This window comes from Dendrobium catenatum, unplaced genomic scaffold (genome assembly GCF_001605985.2).
Source record: "Dendrobium catenatum unplaced genomic scaffold, ASM160598v2 fragScaff_scaffold_313, whole genome shotgun sequence".
Classification (NCBI taxonomy): domain Eukaryota; kingdom Viridiplantae; phylum Streptophyta; class Magnoliopsida; order Asparagales; family Orchidaceae; genus Dendrobium; species Dendrobium catenatum.
Window position 1 is genome coordinate 3,052,020 of NW_021318775.1, and position 19,027 is coordinate 3,071,046.

Sequence of the window (19,027 nt, forward strand, 5' to 3'; positions counted from 1 at the left end):
AGGAACCAAGGAGACAGCCACGGGAGACGAGGGGAACCGCACGGACCGAGAGCCACGGCCACAGGAAACGAGGGACGGTCACGGAATAAGGAGCCAGCCGTGAGATCCTAAGAGGCAAACACAAAATACTAAAAGCCATGAGGAAACCAATGAGTCACCTCATGGGAAAAGACATTTCTTGGAATTCCAAAAGCCGGTTTGGAATTCCAAGAGACTTTCATAATTAAAAACATAAAAAACATAAAAAGTACATTTAATATAGGATAATAAATGAACTAAAATATTAGCTCATAATGAGCTAACCCTTAGTTCAATAAATGAACTAAAGTCCAGCTCATAAATGAACTAAAAGTTTAGCTCAAATATAATGAACTACTAGACTCAAGGGAAGCCAAAATTTAATTTATTTTGGACTAGTGTTGACCCCCCCTTTGTCTACATCAAGATTCATATGAAATCCTACAGCAAGTGTGCCATAGATTTAAAATTTAGCTAAATACATTTTGCGCATTCATGAAAGCCATGGAGAATATATAGATTGGCAAATATGAAAACCCAAATTTTGTGTAAATTTCATTATGGCATTTAATCAAATGGGAAAACATGCCTTATGATGCAAAGAAATCTACACCTCAACATTCATCTTGGAATGAGAAAATATCACCTAGCCTATGGTTATTGGTCGGTGATGGTTTGGAAAACAACATGAATGCTAAAACATACACTTGAGAAGCATTAGACATAAATCCAATACTCCTACAAGCATTAACATCCTCTCCGGATTCTCACCGAGAACCAACAACTAATAACAACTAAATTTTCGCTGTTTTACAAAGAGGACAGCCGTCAAGGGATTTTGGGAGAGAAAAAATTGAAGTTTCTAAGGACCTAAGGCTTGGGGGCGTCAAACACACATCAATTGGCCTTGGGGCACCCTAGGTTTCACTAAGTTTAAGGATTTTAACACACCCGGGCTGTCCAAGCGCTCCAAATTGTTGTCCAAGCTCCTGTCCAAGTTCTAACTGCTGTCCAAACTCCTATCCAAGTTCTAACTATTGTTCAAGCTCCTGTCCAAGTTTTAACTACTGTCTAAGATCCAAGTCGCTGTCCAAGGTACTCTGGAGGTCGCCGCTGCTGTCCAAGGTGTTCCCAAGCTTCCAAACCACTATTTGGGAGGTTTAGAAGACTTCTCTTGTTGTTTGGGAACCTCCGACAGCCTCTTTGTTTCCTCGAGGTCGTCGGGATCAAAAGAGGAAGGTGAAGAAGCCTTCCACCTTCAGTAGTTACAACAAAAAAAGGTTGCATTGGTCTTGAAAGAGGTCTTGCAGCTCAGGATAATGCAACAAGGGAAATGGGGCTTCGTTGGAGTTTCGGCTGAAGGCCTGGACGAGATCGGCCTAGGATCCTGCTCGGTTATCGCCTGCAGGTTGATGGCTACGAAGGGGATCAAGCGAATGAGGCAGGACAGACCTCTGTTAAGCTCGTCCGAAGGTCCAGATGGGATCGAACCTCGTTTCTACATGGCTGGGAAGTCACGAAAAGGGGGGAGGGTCTCGCGAACAAGCTCTGGATGCGGGAAGGAGTTCCTCCTGGACTGGACTCCCGCTGCTCTCCCTCTCTGACTCTCTACTTTTCTTGCTCTCTCTTTTCGGGATGGACAGCACAAGCCGAGAAAAGGAATCCTGCTCCCCCTCGTCTCCCGCAGTATATGTAACGGACAAGCATGCGGGATGCCCATGCTATCTCGAGTATTTGCAGCAGGATGAGATTTCTGCCACAAGAGATAAGAGATATATGCGATCTCTCTGCTGTAGCCGCCCGCGGGAATCGAAGTTTGACGAATAACGGTCACAAAATTTGAAAATCAGGATTAATCCTAGCCGTTGGATGCAATGACTGATTTGGAAGAGTCAATTGGGCTAATCTTGAGCCCAAATTGGACTCGATTCGAACAGATTTGAGCTGATTCGCACTCGATTAAGGCTGATCAAGTCAATTTTGCAAAATTGAACTTGAATCGTCATCGAATTACGTCGAATTTGACTCGACGAAGCTCGATTGAGTTTGATTTAATTTGATCCAAATTTAATTTAATTTAATTTAATTTAAACGAGACTAATCTGATGAAATTAAAATTTAATTTCAACAAATTGGGGTCTGATTTCTCTTCGACCGCGTTCAATTGAATGGATCGAGCACTATCGAGCCTAGTCGGGCTCGAGTCGACTCGATCCGGGCTGGAATTTCATCGATGTGAAAATATATGTCAACAAATATATTTGATTAAATAAGATTTATTTTAGTCTAGGGTATAAGTTGCCCATAAGGGCAAGGCCTTATGATTAATTATATCTCAAGAATTTGTCTCTTACAAAACTTTTGATTAAAATAGTGATTGGCATCTTTTCATCAAAATATTGGCTAAAATTTTACATTATTTATGAGAAATGTTTATTAAAAATTTTATCTTTAGGAATTTCAGAGAAGACTGAAATAATTTTAAATCAATTTTTTAATGGAAGGAAAAAGAGGAATAAAGAGTACTTGATTCTGAGAAACTTAGATGTACTCAAACAGTACACGAATAACTTTAAGTGATATTCTCGTCTGGACATTTGTTCTTTGTGAGCTAGAGTTATTCTTGAGTTCATCTCCGTCACCAAAGTTGTAGGTAATTAATTTTAATTTTAAAAATGATAAATAGATATTAAACTTTAGAGTTCTGGTGAAACTTGGAAATTTAAATCCCTCCAATTTAGATTAACATTCAACGTGATCATCATCAGGGTGACATGGTTATCATTTGAAAATATAAATATTTTGTAGATATTTTGAAGCATTTAAAAGGTATAGACCCCTCCGATTGAGATTAACTTTCAACATGACCATCGTCAATAATAAAATGTTTAATATATTTAATTATCTGAACATTTTTTACTCTACTCGCCTGCTAACATAGGATCAGGTTTGATTATTGATTATTATGTGAACACTAAAACCGAGAGCTTATATCTTTATAATGAGTTTCATTTAAAGAGCATTTAAAGCCTAATGTGAACTTTAATATTAAATATCATGGTGGATTTATAATTAAGTATTTTCTTATTAATTCAAGTCGTGCCGACTCATGTCCTTTCAAGAAGAATGATTGGACTTAAATGTTTGACCCGCGCAGCATTCTAAGACCTTAAAATTAGGAATTTTGTATGACGATTGGAAAATATGTGTGTTTTTTTTAAATAGAATTTTATATTAGTGAACATTTAAACCTCACCCTGCACAATATTCTCAAATATTTGTGTTTACAAATTTAGCACGTTTGTCGGAGCACATGCAGGGTATAAAAGTATTCTTTTAAAATTAGCGTGCATGCTTTTTGATGAGTCACATTTAAGTTTATGGGCTTATGTTTTAATGCATGAGGGGGAGATTTTAAAATATTTAAATATAATTATTTGCACAAGTGATTGTTGCTAAAGTTTGCCTAAAGTTTCATTTGAAGTTCGAGAAACACCTTATGTCCACTTATATGAGTGTTGCAGATCCAGTGGCATGAAAGTGCAATATAGATTTTAGTTATAGTTTATGGGAGATTATTTAGCTTATTTCGTCACCTTCAAATTATCATGTCATTTAACTTGTAGGAAATTTGTGTTCGATAGACATTACGAGATCTTGCTCTTGCTTGTAACTAACGATATTCTTCGCTATGAATCCCCTATTGTCGCCCATAGGCAAGCTGTTTTGTTTAATACGAGCCCCTTATTCTTCCTTATAAAATAGTTGTGTCCACTACGAATTCTCTGTTCCTGCTCACAGGTGAATTGTATATTTCATCAAAGGTCCCTAGCTATCATCCATAGACATGCTGGTTCATTTGGAAAGAGCTCCTTATGTAAGGGTTTAACTTAGGACTTCATGAAATTAACCAATAGGGCAAGATAAATTTCAACATAAGGAAACTCCTAAAGGACATCTAAAGGTCATGTTTTAGTTGTCATGAAATGATGATATCATTTGTTTTGTTAAATAAAAGGAGCTCAGAGTTTGGGTCTGAGTGGAGGAGAGATTATCCATTTATTTGGGCCAAATAAATAGACTTTGGCTTTGAGGCCAAAGAGGGAGAAACTCCTATTGGATTTGGGTCCAATAGCCTAAGGCTAAAGAACATTCACTTAATTGGAGATTAAGAGAATGAAGATAACGGAATACCCAAAGCTTTGGGGCTAAGGGCAGAAGGAATCTAGTAGCTTTTAGGCTAAGGGAAGAGAGAATTTTGAGGGAAATTCCCATTAGTTTTGGAGCTAAAGAGAATAAAATGAAGCTTACTGCTTTGGAGCTAAATGAGAAAATTTCCTACAACTTTAAGATTGAGGGAAATAAGAGGCGGCCTAGAGCTTTTGGGCTAATGTTAGAAGATTTTCTAGGACTTTTGGATCCCATAGAAAGGAGAAATGAATTATAGTTTTAGGGCTACAAATCAGGAAGCAATCATTGAATTTAGTATTCAATGATGCATAATTATCTGCCTAATTTATGTTAGGCAAATATGAGAGAGTGCATGTAGATTTGCAAATATGAGAGAGTCACAAGTTCTTTAAATTTTTGGGTGTCCAAAGAGAGATGTTCATTTATTCAACTTGGGTTAGGAGAACAAACTTTAAGGTTCATGAATGACCCCACCATATGCTTGTAAACTCTCAAAAATTAATTGAATTCATTTTAAGCACTCAACAAATTTAAGAGAAGATACACATGCTAACAATGCAAATATCCAAAATTTCTAAATTAATTGTCTTAACTTACGATTTGCTAGGAAAGTTATGCATGATGCATGTGTGAAATCCTACACGTTGCCATTCAAGTTATGATCAATTAACAAAATTTTGCCAAGGGTTTGATGAAGAATTGTAATATGAATGACACTTCATGCATTTGGAAAATGTTGGACACCAATCCAACGTCCATCAAAATTCTTGGCCTCTCACATGAGAGCAAACAAGTGGAAATCACTTGATTTTCACTATTTTGCGGAGAGGATTTTCTTCTTGGGTTTTAGAAATTAAAAAATGCAAGTTTTCTAGGATCCTAAGAGTTTTGGAGCGTCAACCACACATCAAGGCTTAGAGATCTAGGGTGTTTCCTAAGTTTTTAAAATTTTACCTCATCGAAGCAACGATACAATCTGTAATGTTCTTTCCTTCAAAAACAATGTGAAGGAAAAAGATAAAGCATGAGCTTGCTGTCCAAAGCGCTCTAGACGTTGCCTCTGCCGTCTCAAGCTTGTCGGAGTGAGTAGATGAAGAAAATGAAGCTCCCGGACTTCTCCCTCGGACGCATACAAGAAACCAAAAAACGAAAATTAAAAAACCTCATCTCCGCCCTCTATTTTGTTGATTTTGAAGGATCAAATCACGATTTCTCTAATGCAAAATTTGACAAGAAGGCAGCACAAGTTAGCTAAGTAAAAAGATAGAAGTAATGACTTAATTCAAGTGAAGTGCATTAAGGATGAACATCAACAAAAAAAAAATTAAAAGAGGATATTCAACATAGGTAGATGAGATGTTTTAATAAATGTTTCAACGAAGGTTGTAAGAATATGATTGACTTTAGTTATCTTAGCATCCTATATGAAAATAGAGATTTTTATTTTTATCGTCATATTAGTAAAATCGAAGTTGGAGAAATTTTAAATAAAATGAAGTGTGAAAAAGCAGTAGTACCTTATGATATTCTAATAGAAGTGTGAAAATGCTTAGGAGATCAAGGAATTTCTTGCCTTACTGAACTTTTTAATATTATTTTGAACTTTAAAAATATACCAAAAAAGTGAAGTGTGTTGATTCCTATTTTTAATAATAAAGGTGATGCATAAGAGTGTGCAAATTGTAGAGGAATTAATTTAATATGTCAAATATTATGGGAGAGTAATCAAAAAAAGGTTATGACGTAAAAGTAATATTTTTCAAAATCAATTTAAATTTATGTAGAGTAGATCTACTGTGGGAGCTTTATATTTATTGAGAGGCTTAATGAAGAAATATAGAGTGTAAGGAGAATCTACGATGATATTTATTAATTTAGAGAAAACATATAATAAAGTTCCAAAAGAAGTACTCTGGAGAGTTAAAGAAATGAAATAAGTTGATAATACTTATATTCAAATCATTAAGGATATATACATAAGTTATTACTTGTGTTCAAACACAAGATGATTTAACCGAGTATTTTCCTATTTTAGTTGGATTACATCAAGGATCAACATTAAGCCAAAATCTTTTTGTTTTAGTCATAGATGTTCTTCCTAGATATTTGCAAGAGGATGCACCTGGGTGTTTGCATGCAATTCTTCTTGTTGATAAGATAGAGAGGCAGTTGAAGAAAAACTTAAATTATAGATGTTAACCTTAGAGTCTAAATGTTTTTGTTTGAGTAGAACTAAAATTCAATATATGAAATGCAATTTTAGTAGTAATAGAATTGGTGGTATGATTATCATATTGGGTGACCGCGTCATTAAAAAGAGTAAACGTTTGAGATAACTCGGGTCTATTGTTTAGAGCAATGCTGAAATAGATGGGAATTGATCGCAATATTCAAGTTAAACGATTGAAGTGGAGGAATACTTCAGGCTAGTTATGTGATAGAAAAGTACCCCCTCAAACTTAAAGGAAATTTTTATAAGATAGTGGTGAGACCTGTAATGCTTTATGGCGCAGAATGTTAGCTATTAAAAGAGAAGCATAAAATTAAGTTAAGTGTTGCAGGTACATGTTGGAGAAATTTTGTTGTCCTCGAACGGTTTGAATATTTTAAAGGGTTTTGTCCTTTAGGAATTTCAAGGAAGAGGGAGGATCAACTTGAAATCAGATTTTAGAATGAGAGGAAAAGGAGGTAAAGTAGGAGCACTTGATTCTGAGAAATCTAAGAGGTGCTCGGACTATCCTATATTGAACTTTACATTTCATAATCTAATTTTTATTTGAGTTGACATTTTGATTAGAATGTTGGGGCTTACATTCCAACAACACATGTTGGAGGAATTGCTTGGAAGATAAGAACCTGTATGGTGATTAGAATCAACCATTGTCTCGATCCCTATAACTAAGGTGAGGACTACTAAAAGGTAGTATCTCAAACCTAAGTTTAACGGAGTGCAAAGGGACTTACAAACTACACCTCACATGAGGCATAGCCAATCCAACTTCTGGATTTATTGCCCTACCTAAAAACAGTTACAAGCTAAACCCACCTAATCGTTTTTAAAATCATGATTTCCAATCTCAATGCACATGAAGAGTAGAGAGACTGTTTTTATTTAGAAAGTAGGGCTTACAACTTGACTTTTAGGCCAAGATGTCTGACCATGAGTGGTATGTAGAATGTTGACTCACAAATGTAGATTTTTTGTTACCTGATCCTAAATGAAGGCTGTTTTATATGAGACTCACTGGGCTATGCATAATCATTTTCATTTTTGGAGCCATGCAATTTTCTTTTTATTTGAAGATCATGAAGCCTAAATTGATTTTAGGATGTTTACATTTTTAACAGGTAGAAATCTTAATTTTATCACCGTATCAAAAGTTCATGCCACACCCTCAAGCAAAATAAGAGAAAAAACTTATGAAAAAGCATGCTCTTATTATGCACCAAGTAAACAATCAATAGATGCTTGAGAATGTAAATTAACTAGCGCAAAAATATAATAATGTCCCAGTTATAACAATAAAATTTGTCAGCTGAGTTGTCTGTCATATACAACCAGTCAAATTTTATTACAGACTCTACTTGTGGGGGGGGGGGGGTCTTCAAGCTTTTGATTTCTAAGTGGACATTGGACTTTACCTTCAATAGATACATCCTCTAGATCCACTTCCCTTAATGGATGTTCCAGCGACTACGAGAGGCGGAGCTCCTAGAAAGCTCGACGGGTGACCTAGACGAGGTCGGTTGGGACGTCCGCACGAATGGAAAGGTCCGGATGGAATTGCCAGGCGTGGACAGCCTGGGAGGTTGTATGTGAACTAGGGATTCCGCTCTCTACCTCTTTCTCTCGCCCTGTCTTGAGAGAACACACGCAGAAAGGATTAAATCCAATGGGAATATATCTTCTCTTCCTCATGTTATCTCCACTTTCTCCATGCGTCGAAATGAGACCATCCCTACTCAAGTGAATCTACTGCAAGATAGAGATTTCTTTGCGGTAGGATAAGGGATTTCTACGATCTCCTTGTTACAACTGCCCGCCGAAATGAAGATCTAACGGGATAACAGCGGCAAAATTTAAGAAAATGGAGAAATCTGGGCCATTGGATGCAGAGACTGATTTTAAAAGTCAATTTAGCTAAAATTGAGCTCGAATTGGATTCGACCCGAACTGATTTGGGTCAATTTGGGTCCAATCAAGCTAATTTTACAAAATCAAACTTTAATCAGCGTAGAATTTGGTTCAACAAGGCCTGATTGAGTTCGATTTTAACCGATTTAGGGTCAGTTCGATCGATTTAGGTCAATTTCAATTAATTTAATTTAAGTTTGAAGAAATTGAATTTAATTTTATTAAGTTGAAGTCCAATTTGAGTTAAATTTTACTCGACAGTGCTCCATCAAGTTGATCGAGCGCGATCGAGCCTAGTCGGGTTCGAATCGGCTCAATCGAGGCTGGGTAGACACAAAATTACGTCAACAGTATAGTGCATGAGTGGCTTTCACTTAGAGACAATGCAAAATGAGTATATACATGAAAAGGTTGGACTAGCTCCAATGATAAATAAGATTAGAGAGCACCGCTTTAAATGATTTGGTCACATAAAATATCCGTCTTGCAATGACCCGATTAGGAGAGTAAATGTATTAGAGCTGACCTATGTAAAGAAAGGTAGAGATATACCTAAAAAAAGTTGATAGAAATTATTAAAAATGACTTTTTTTCTATGATGCACTAACACTTCTCCTCAAAGAGGTATTCATTATTTGAGATATATCCGACACGACACGCATCCGACACTCTTTCAACACGTGTCGGACACACCTAAAATGTGTTTGATTAAAAAAATATTAAATACAAATTAGACACTCAAGTCCGACACGCGTGTCTTAAATATTTTATGAATTTTTTAAATATAGTTTCTTGTATTTAAATTTGTATTTATTTAAAATATAAAAACTAAATTTCTTATATCATATCCACAATTAATATTTTATTCATTGAATATTCTCATTTTCATTTTTTTTTTTGTGGTTGAGACTTTGGTTTCACAACAATACTCGATGTTATCTCAACATCGACGTCTAACATCGTTACAGCATCGACATTTCAAACTATATCAACATTAAAGAAGGACATTGTTTTGAAATTGATGCAAAATGCTTGCAATTTCTACACCCACAACTTGACAGCTCGTCTTTGTCCAACGTTTTCTTAACATTGACAACCAGTGCCCTCTCAACTTCGATGACAGACACCCTCTCAACATTGACATGTGATGCTTACTGCATAACTTCGATGTCTGACTCTCAACAATATTATCATCTTCTCTCTCATTGCCTGATATAAGGCATCAACGTCCAACTCTCAACATCCTAATATTAATCATTTTAATCACAGATTCTAGTTAAATGATTTATTATTTCTAAATTATTTTTAATATTATACTTATTCAATTTTTATACAATATTTTTAAAATATAAAAGTTATAATGTCGTGTCCAACCCATTTCTAAGTCCTATATTTTTAATATATTATGTGTCATGTATCCGTGTCGTGTTGTATCCATGCTGCCATGTCCGTATATGTGCATCATAGTTTTTTTTATTAGATTTAAATGAAAATTTGACTTTTAAGAAGAGAATGAAAAAAAGGATTCAAGTAGTCGATCCCACGTAGTGCGATAAAAGGCTTGTAGTTGTTGTTGTAGATTTGGTGGTTAGAATACAAAAGCATCAAATCATTATGATGTGATATAAGAATATCATGAAAACTTAATCTATAAATATAAATGAGTATGTATCTTTTAAATTTCAAACTAGGTTAAAAAAGAGAAGTCTCTCAGTATAATCATGCAACAAAGAATATAACGAAAACTCATTGAATGGATCCGAGTTTTATGAAATAAAAAATCATTAAAAACCAAATTAAGCTAAAAAATCATTAATAACTAAATTAAGCATGCAGAAGTAAGAATATTAAGATTGATGTGCCCCAAAACTAGAATATATTGAAGAATGGTTCTATCAAAGAGACAATGAGATTGGGATCTATAGAAGATAACGCGGAGAAAAATAGATTAAAATGGTTGGACACTCAAATATAGCAAACAAATTATACCCTATATCACAAGTACATAAAAATTGTGACTAAGTGTTAATAAATTTAAAGCTTAGACTAAAAGTAACATGGATATAAATTGTATGAAAATTTTACTCACAATAAGCTTAAAATCTCATGAAGCACTAGTAGGAATGAATTGAAGGTAATATGAACAAAGTAAAATAATAAGATTTTCCCACAATGGGTTTAAAATCCTATGCAACAACAAACAGGAATGAATGGATAATAATAATCCATAAAGCCGGCACAAATAATTGTCATAAGACCATTCAAAGGATGACCTTTGAATGGCCAAAAGAAAATTTCAAGCAAGACATGTAATTTATAGTCAACTCAATATGGGCAAAATTCCTCATTTGATCCCTATAGCACAAACTGTTTTGTGATGAATTGCACCTATCATCAAAACCCACTCAGATAAATGTGGCACATTGAAGGTGAAATTCATAGATGCTTGCAATTGTTTTCAGTTCATTGTTAGAGCCATATTCCTTGTAATGAATTAAACTTAAAAACAGAAGGATAGTTTACCTGCATTAGGCAAAGACCTCCAGCACGACAAAGATCAATGCCTTCACAATCAAAGCCAACAACCAGCTGACTGTCGGCTGAAGGGTTCAGAAATTCTGAAGGAAGTTGTGAAGCATGCGTAACAATGTGGACTGGAACTGTAGCATCTTCTGAAGTTCCATTTGCAAGAAATCCACAATATTAGGTAATGACGACTCAGAATAAGCTATGAACAGGCCCAGAAAACATTTTATGGAAATTTTTTTTTTTTAATGGAAAATTATAATACAGAGTGAAGGAATAGTAGATCATTTGCTTGCCAAAAACCAAGTTTGAAAAAAAAAATAATAATCTAATAAAAGAAACTGAAAATCTCTAAATTGTACATTTCATTCTCAAGACACTTAAGGAGTCTGAAACACGATTGAACTACAGCCAATTGAGCTCTAGAAATGGAATAAATTTATCAGCATTGGCCAGTAACTGATTATCAATCATCCAGCAAAACAAGAAAAAGGAATGAGAAGCAATTGGACAAGAAAGCACACAGAAACAACAAAACATTCCCATACAAATTATTTACAACACACTAGGCAGCCTAAGGAGCAATGTTCTTGAGATCTAGAAGTGTACGATAGGGATGTAAGCTGAACAATACACTTAGTAAAAAGCTCTAACAACTGGGTTAAAGCAGGTTGATGCTTCTTTACCTAGCTAAACAAACAAGCTTGTAATAGGTTGTCGAGCATGCACTTCATTTGAAGCAGAATAAATAAACTAGATAATGTTAGGAGTACAATAAAGGCAATTAAAAATAATTACTAGAGAAAAAAAGAAAATATAACAGCACAGAGAAAGATACAAAGCATTCTAGATTGTCTATCATGAAGCCTAGTGAATAAAGGTGAGCGCCGATATATTTTCTTCTAATTTTTGCCCCTTCTAGTATAAAGAGCATAGAATCTTTTATCCATGAGAAAGTCAATACTCTGATGCTCCAATCAAAATTAGAAACCTGCTGAGATTAATATTCGTCATTGTGTTCAAGGGTAAGATACAATTGACATATTTGTTGAGCTCCATGAGTCTCGCGACTAATTTGACCAAGCATGACGAGAATGACGAGCAATTGACACAACGTCATGTGATATAGTATGAAACAAGTCATTTATCGAGCCGAGCCCGAACTTGCTCGCGAATCAGCTTTGACTCACTTACACCCCTAAGTGCAATTACTCTAAAAAGTCTATCATCATTTTGAAATTTGCAAACTCCTCTTAAAAAAAATAAATTTATCCACATGCACTCTGACAAACATGTTAAACGACTGAAAGGTTCAAAAATTATGAGGGAAGACTAAAAATATTAGTTTAGTGTAAGGTTGAGAATATTGCGCAGACTACAAGAAATTAGAATTCACCCTGCTCCTAAAATTAGGCAACACCTTTTGAAAATGAGCAATTATTTTGAAAAGTTCATAAACTCACTTTTAAATATAACTTAAAGCTCTAGTCTTTTATGATGCTTCGCAAGCAAGTCTCCTTACCTACAAAGCATGATCGAAGGTCTCACATTTCAAGTCTAATCCTCCTCGTAAAGGTCGGAGATGACAATACTTTAATCCCAATGATAGCCATGTTGATAAAAAATTTCAATCGGAGGGAAATATGATTTTTTAAAATGCCCCCAAATTCCTAAGCTAAGTGTTTAGGGCTTGAAATTTTGATAAAAAATTTAAATCCAATATTTGTAAAAATTCTAACACTATTGTTGCCAGGTCTCAAGTCTAGATGAGAAAAATTTAGGGTTATATAAGGTAGTCGACAGCTAACAAAAAACTTATCGAATAATCATGACATGAATCATTTAATGCATTGTGTTAATGCTAGGGTGTTTCCTAGAAGCGACACGGTGTATGGCATGAATACAACGATGAGTGTGCAAAGGCCGCTGAACCGGTGCCCAAGTGCAGTGTTAAATAGGCAAGGGTTCCCACATCATGGATGGATGAGGGCAAAAAGCTATTTCATGAAATTAAAATTATGATAGGAACCTGGAATATAGGTTCTCTTACAGACAAATTAATTGAATTAATAGATATTATGATTCATAGGAATATACATATTTTATGCATTCAGGAAACTAAATGAATTGGAGAGAAGGCTAAGGAGATTGATAGTTTAGGATTTAAGCTATAGAATTCTGATTGGAGTCGTACTAGAAATGGTATAGGTGCGATTATATAAGAATTTGAAAGATAATATTGTAAAAATTAATAGAATTATAACTTTAAAGATTGTTATTGATACTAAGATTACAAGTAGGTTTAGATATGTGTTTAAAATTAAAATTTTGGAAAGGCTTAGAAGAATTAATATAAAAAATACCTCTTGAAGAAAGAGTTTTTATTTTAGGAGATTTAAATTGACATGTTGGTAAAAAGGAAGATTTTAAAAGCATTCATGATGGCTATAGGTTTGGAGCAACTAATGAAGATAATAAGACCATATTAAATTTTTCTTTAGCTTATGATTTCGTACTTGCTAGTACCTTATTTAATAAAAGATATGAGCATCTCATCACTTATAAGAGTGGATATAATAAAACTCATATTAATTATTTTTTATAAGAAAAAGAAATCATTTAGATTACAAAGATTGTAAAGTTATTCCGATTGAAAATTTATGTACCCAACATCTCTTATTAATTTTGGACTTTAAGATGAAGGGACAAAAAATAAAGTATTATTTTAGGATTAGATGGGGGCATTTAAAGAATATTCACAAAAATACTTTTAAAAGTAAGATTCTAGATTTTAAGATTTTGTTTGAGCATAAGGAAGCTAATGCTAAGTGGAAAAAAGTAGCTAATGATATTGAGAACGTTGTAAAAGACGTGCTTGGAGTATCAAAGAAAAAAAGCTCCTTATGGTGAAAATAGTTGGCAGTGGAATCGAAATATGCAATAAAAGATAAAAAAAAGAATAATTATTATAAAAATTAATTTAGATGTAAAAATTATGAAAATTGAGAAATATATAAAAAGGCTCGTAAGGAGTCTAAGAAAGCATATACAATGAAAATATTTTTGCTTTTAATAATTTATATAATAGATTAGATACTAAGGAGGACGATATATATATATATATATATATATATATAAGTTAGCCAAACAAAGAGATAGTTGTAATATTTAGTTCAAGTGAAGTGTATTAAGGATGTAGATAAAAAAGTGCATGTTTTTATTATAAGAGAATATTCAACAAAGATGGGTGAGATATTTTAATGAATATTGTAAGAATGCGATTGACTTTAGTGACCTTAGCATCCTAAATGAAAATAAAGATTTTCATTTTTATCGGCGTATTAATAAAACTGAGGTTAGAGAGGATTTAAAGAAAACGGAGTGCAGAAAAATTATTGGATCAGATGATATTCCAATAGACATGTGGAAATGCTTAGGAGATGAAAGAATTTCTTGGTTTACTAAATTTTTAATATTATTTTGAAGACTAAAAAGATGATGGATGAGAAGTGAATGATTGTATTGATTTCTATTTTTAAAAATAAAGATGATGCACAAAATTGTGTGAATTCTAGAGGAATTAAATTAATGTGTCATACTTTAAAACTATGGGAGAGTTATGGAGCATAGGTTGTGGCATGATACTAATGTTTCTCAAAATCAATTTGGATTTATGTCGGGTAGGTCTACTATAGAAGTTGTACATTTATTGAGAGGTTTGATGGAGAGGTATAGAGAGAATAATGAGCATCTACATATGATATTTACTGATTTAGAGAAAGCATATGATAAAGTTCCAAGAGAAGTACTACGGAGAATTCTCGAAAAACAAAGGTTCATAATGTTTATATTTAAGTCATTAAGGATATGTATGCAAGAGATGTTACTTGTGTTCAAACACAAGGTGGTTTGACTAAGTATTTTTCCTATTTCAATTGGATTACATCAAGGATCGGCCTTAAACCCATATATTTTTTATTTAATCATAGATGTTCTCACGAGACATTTGCAAGAGGTTGTACCCTGGTGTATGCTTTTCGTTGATGAAATTCTTCTTATTGATAAGACTAGAGAGAGTTGAAGGTAAACTTGAATTATGGAGGTCAACTTTAGAGTCTAAAGGCTTGTGTTAGAGTAGAGCTAAACCTAAATATATGGTGTATAATTTTAGTAACAATAGATCTAGTGGGGGGATTGTGACTTTGAGAGATCAAGTCATTAATAAGAGTACAAGTTTTAGATTTCTTGGGTCTATTGTTCAAAGTGATGGAGAAATAGATGGGGATATTATTAGTAGAATTTAAATAGGATGGTTAAAGTGGAGGAATGCATCGGGCTTGTTGTGTGATAGAAAAGTCCCCCTCAAATTTAAGGGAAAATTCTATAAGATGGTGGTGAGATCAGTAATGTTTTATGGTGCAGAATGTTATCCATTAAAAGAGAATCATGATATTAAGTTAATTGTTGCAGAGATGAGGATGCTCAGGTGGATGAGTAGCTTTACTCTTGAAAATAGGATACGAAATGAGCATATATGTGAACAGGTTAGAGTAGCTCCAGTGGAAGATAAGATTAGAGAGAGTCAACTTAGATGGTTTGGTCACATAAAACAACAACGTCCTTCCGATGACTCGGTTAGGAAAGTAAATGTATTAGATTTGACTTATGTTAAGAAAGATAGAGGTAGACTTCAAAAGACTTGGTTAAAAAATATTAAAAATGACCTTTCTTTATTAGATTTAAATGAGAATTTGACTCTTAACTAGACACAATAGAGAAAAAGAATTTATTTAGCTAACACCATATAGTTGGATAAAAGCTTGATGTTGTTGTTGTTGTATTTGTAAAAATTCAAAATATTTAAAGTGAAATTAATCCCATAAACTTAAAATAAAATCCATCCACCCCTCACAAGCATTTGTCAAGGGTGATAAATTGGAAATAACATCAGCTCACAAAGATCTAATATCATGTCAAGCATATCACTATAATTCATTTTCAAATGATCCCTCACTAATAAAAACAAGGCACATGTCATCTAACCGAGGGGTGTCAATATTTGACACGACTCAATAACCCGACTCGAACCTAACATGGAAATTTCGGGTTCGGGTTAGAGTTTTCGACCCATTTAAAAATGTCGGGTCATTTACGGGTTCAATCTGAACCCAATCCATGACCCGAAATTGATACCCCTAATCTAACTGATAGTTTTGTCATCAAATAACACCATAGGTAAACGATACTGACCAGAGCCTTTGACCAAATAGTTTCGCCTTAAAATAACAATACTAAATTATAATCATGTTCAAAGCCCAAAAGTTTTATAATAGCTTAAAAGTCCTAAATAATGAATTATATGATCAAGGTTTAAAATTGCGCAATTGGGTATTTAGTCGTTTTTTATTCGTGAGGTGAGGTGTAGCCTCAAGGCATTTTGAGGCGTAAGTCTCAAAATCTAAAAATTGTGCAAAGTGAAAATAAAAGTTAAAAGTAATTTTTTTATAATGCCCAAATAATATGTTAAAAATGACATATTAACTTTCTATTGAACTATAAAGTAATAAATTTATATACATATGAAACCAAAAATTGCATAAGATGTAAAGTGGTTAGTAATGAATTTTGTGAACTAGAATTGAAATTCAAATATTACCGGAGAAAAATAACATAAAATATATAAATTGCATAAACGTATCATATAACATCAAGTTTAGTTTTAAATTTCTTCTTTATTAGTTCCCTACTCATCTACATTTAATTACTAATGAAAATTGAAGTAATTGCCAACAACTCAAAAATCATATGAACTGTCATTAGTAAGGGAATTGTGTTTGAGTCGTTATAACAAATTGGTCTCCCCCCTGTCTCATCCTTTAGGGTCTAATACCTCTCAATCTACTTCTTCTTTTTTATTTCAGTCATCTTCCGCTTTCATAAATGTTTGTCATCAACATAAAGATAAGAATAATACTCCAAAACTTTTAGAGAAGATGGTGGTGATGTGTGAATTTCAAGTGATCCCCAGCAATGGCTAAGACGGTTGTGGCTAAGGCGAAGGAGATGGTCTTAAGGTTGAGGAAGTTGAGAGGAAGTTGTGGTGGCTTGGGAGTGCAAGAAGGGGTGATTCTTTTAGGGCCTTTGTATAGGATTTATCGAAGTTTTAAATAAAAAACATATATAAATAGAGAGAGGTGTATGCCTCATGCCAGTGAGGTGAGGCACGCCTCAGCCCAGATGAGGCATAAGTGTCATAAAAAAAAGCTCGAGGCATAAGCCTCGAGGCATTTTTCACTTGAATCATGCTAAGGCAAGCCTCATATTGCGTAATTTTAAACAATGCATAGGATACAATTGATCGAGCATAAAATCAACTGCTAGCTAAGGTCAACTTAAATTCATCCCCTTGGATAATTATCCACCTAGGTTTATAAAATCCTCTTGGATGAAGTAACCAATAACCATTGATGTGGATTATTCAATCAGTTTGGGTTGACTACCTCCATTGACTAAGAAAATTAGGGTTAATAACAATTCAAGACAATGAAGTCATGAGATCTTGATCTGGTTTACCATAATTTCCCCACCAGTAAATTTTAGTTCATGATAGTAAATTTCTCAACCATACACCAAACTACTACTCCATACAATAAGCATGTAGCTTCTAACAAATAACCTTAATTGAAAGTACGTTGTTGTCATCAGGAGAGGTAATCAACCATAGAGATTGAACCTAAGGGAAACCTAGAACAAAATCTTAAAGTTCTCGCAAAATGAGGGTGAAATTACTTAGTATTGCCTATATAAGTTTTGAAATTTTGATTATTAAACACTAAAACTATATAATCAGAGTCGTGGCACAAACTTTGGAAGCCCAAAATAATATCAGCAAGTGACAAAGTGACCAACACCAATGGGCTAGCAAGCATAAGAACATAAGCCACTATCTCCAAAAGAGAATCTACAACTAACTCCCAGTTTTGGGAACATACTGTTGACCTCCAAAGCATATACAAAAATCAAATGAAAAATATATCCACACCTATTGAAATCTACGTAGATCTTGCCTAAATTTCCACTGAAATATCTGTGTATTTGGCGCTGCTTGTGTCGCCTCCCACAAATCTTGTGCAAAACCTGCGACATCTACCCACCCTCGTCGTTAAAAACCAGGAAAACGACACCTTAAGCCTCTTCTTTTCCCGCATTCCCATCTGAAAGCACCTACCAAATTCACCCAGCTCACAAGCGAAAACTCCAATCCCAATCATTGCTCTTCCCCATCTCATCCAATCTATTCCTAGCCAACGCCTCACCTATGCCTCCAATCTTTCTCTTCCCTAGTAGCGAGAAATTGGCCTTCAAACCAAGCTTCAGTCTGCGACCGATCTCCATGATAGGCGCAGCAGTCTGACTCCAAAACCGTCAAGCCCTAGCCTTCCCCGTCACCTCTTCCTTGAGCCGAAACCACAAACGCATAGATCCCGATCTGCTCTCTAACCGAACTTCTCCACCTTGAACTTCCAACTGACGATCCAAGCCAAACCATAGCCATCCGATCTAACTCAGAATCGCCCCTCGTCGCCTTCTTTCATCATCTTAGCCCTAGCCATTCGATCCCAACCAAAGCCCTTGACCTGGCCGACCATTTCCTTTCTCAAGCCGCCAAAGCCATCTGACCCACATTAGCTCCTGCGACTGACCTTGACCTCTGCCAGTCATTTCTTCTTATTCTCCCCAAGCCGCAGCCCTCTTAACCATTGAACCCAAACCATACCCAATCTCAACTCAAATAAAACAAGTGGATTAAGGTAATCTTTTATTATTATTACTTAATAGGAAATAATTATTACTATGATTATATTAATTATTGTATTAATAATATATTATTAATATCAATAGATATATATAAAGAGAAAAAAAAGGGAATTCCTAAAAAAAAGTATACTTTTGTACATTTCCCTTCGTCGCCAGTCCACTTGCTAAGGTATAACCCCTTCCAACGTTTAAAATTGCGTATTCGGGTATTGAGGCGTTTTTCGTTCGTGAGGCGAGGCGTAAACCTTAAGGCGTTTTGAGGCGTAAGCCTCAAAATCAAAAAATTGCGTAAACATAAAATAATAAATTTTGTATATACTAATGAGTAAATAATATATA

General features: G+C 34.4%; 1 protein-coding gene across 1 annotated transcript in view; it reads right to left on the reverse strand.

Moving 5' to 3' along the window:
* The window catches only part of LOC110106269 (ribonuclease D), a 71,183-nt gene that overhangs the window by 39,656 nt on the left and 12,500 nt on the right, over positions 1-19,027 (reverse strand). The window contains exon 2 of the mRNA XM_028693508.1: positions 10,868-11,016. Within this exon, the coding sequence (XP_028549341.1) occupies positions 10,868-11,016 (149 nt within the window). The remainder of the gene's footprint in view (positions 1-10,867; positions 11,017-19,027) is intronic.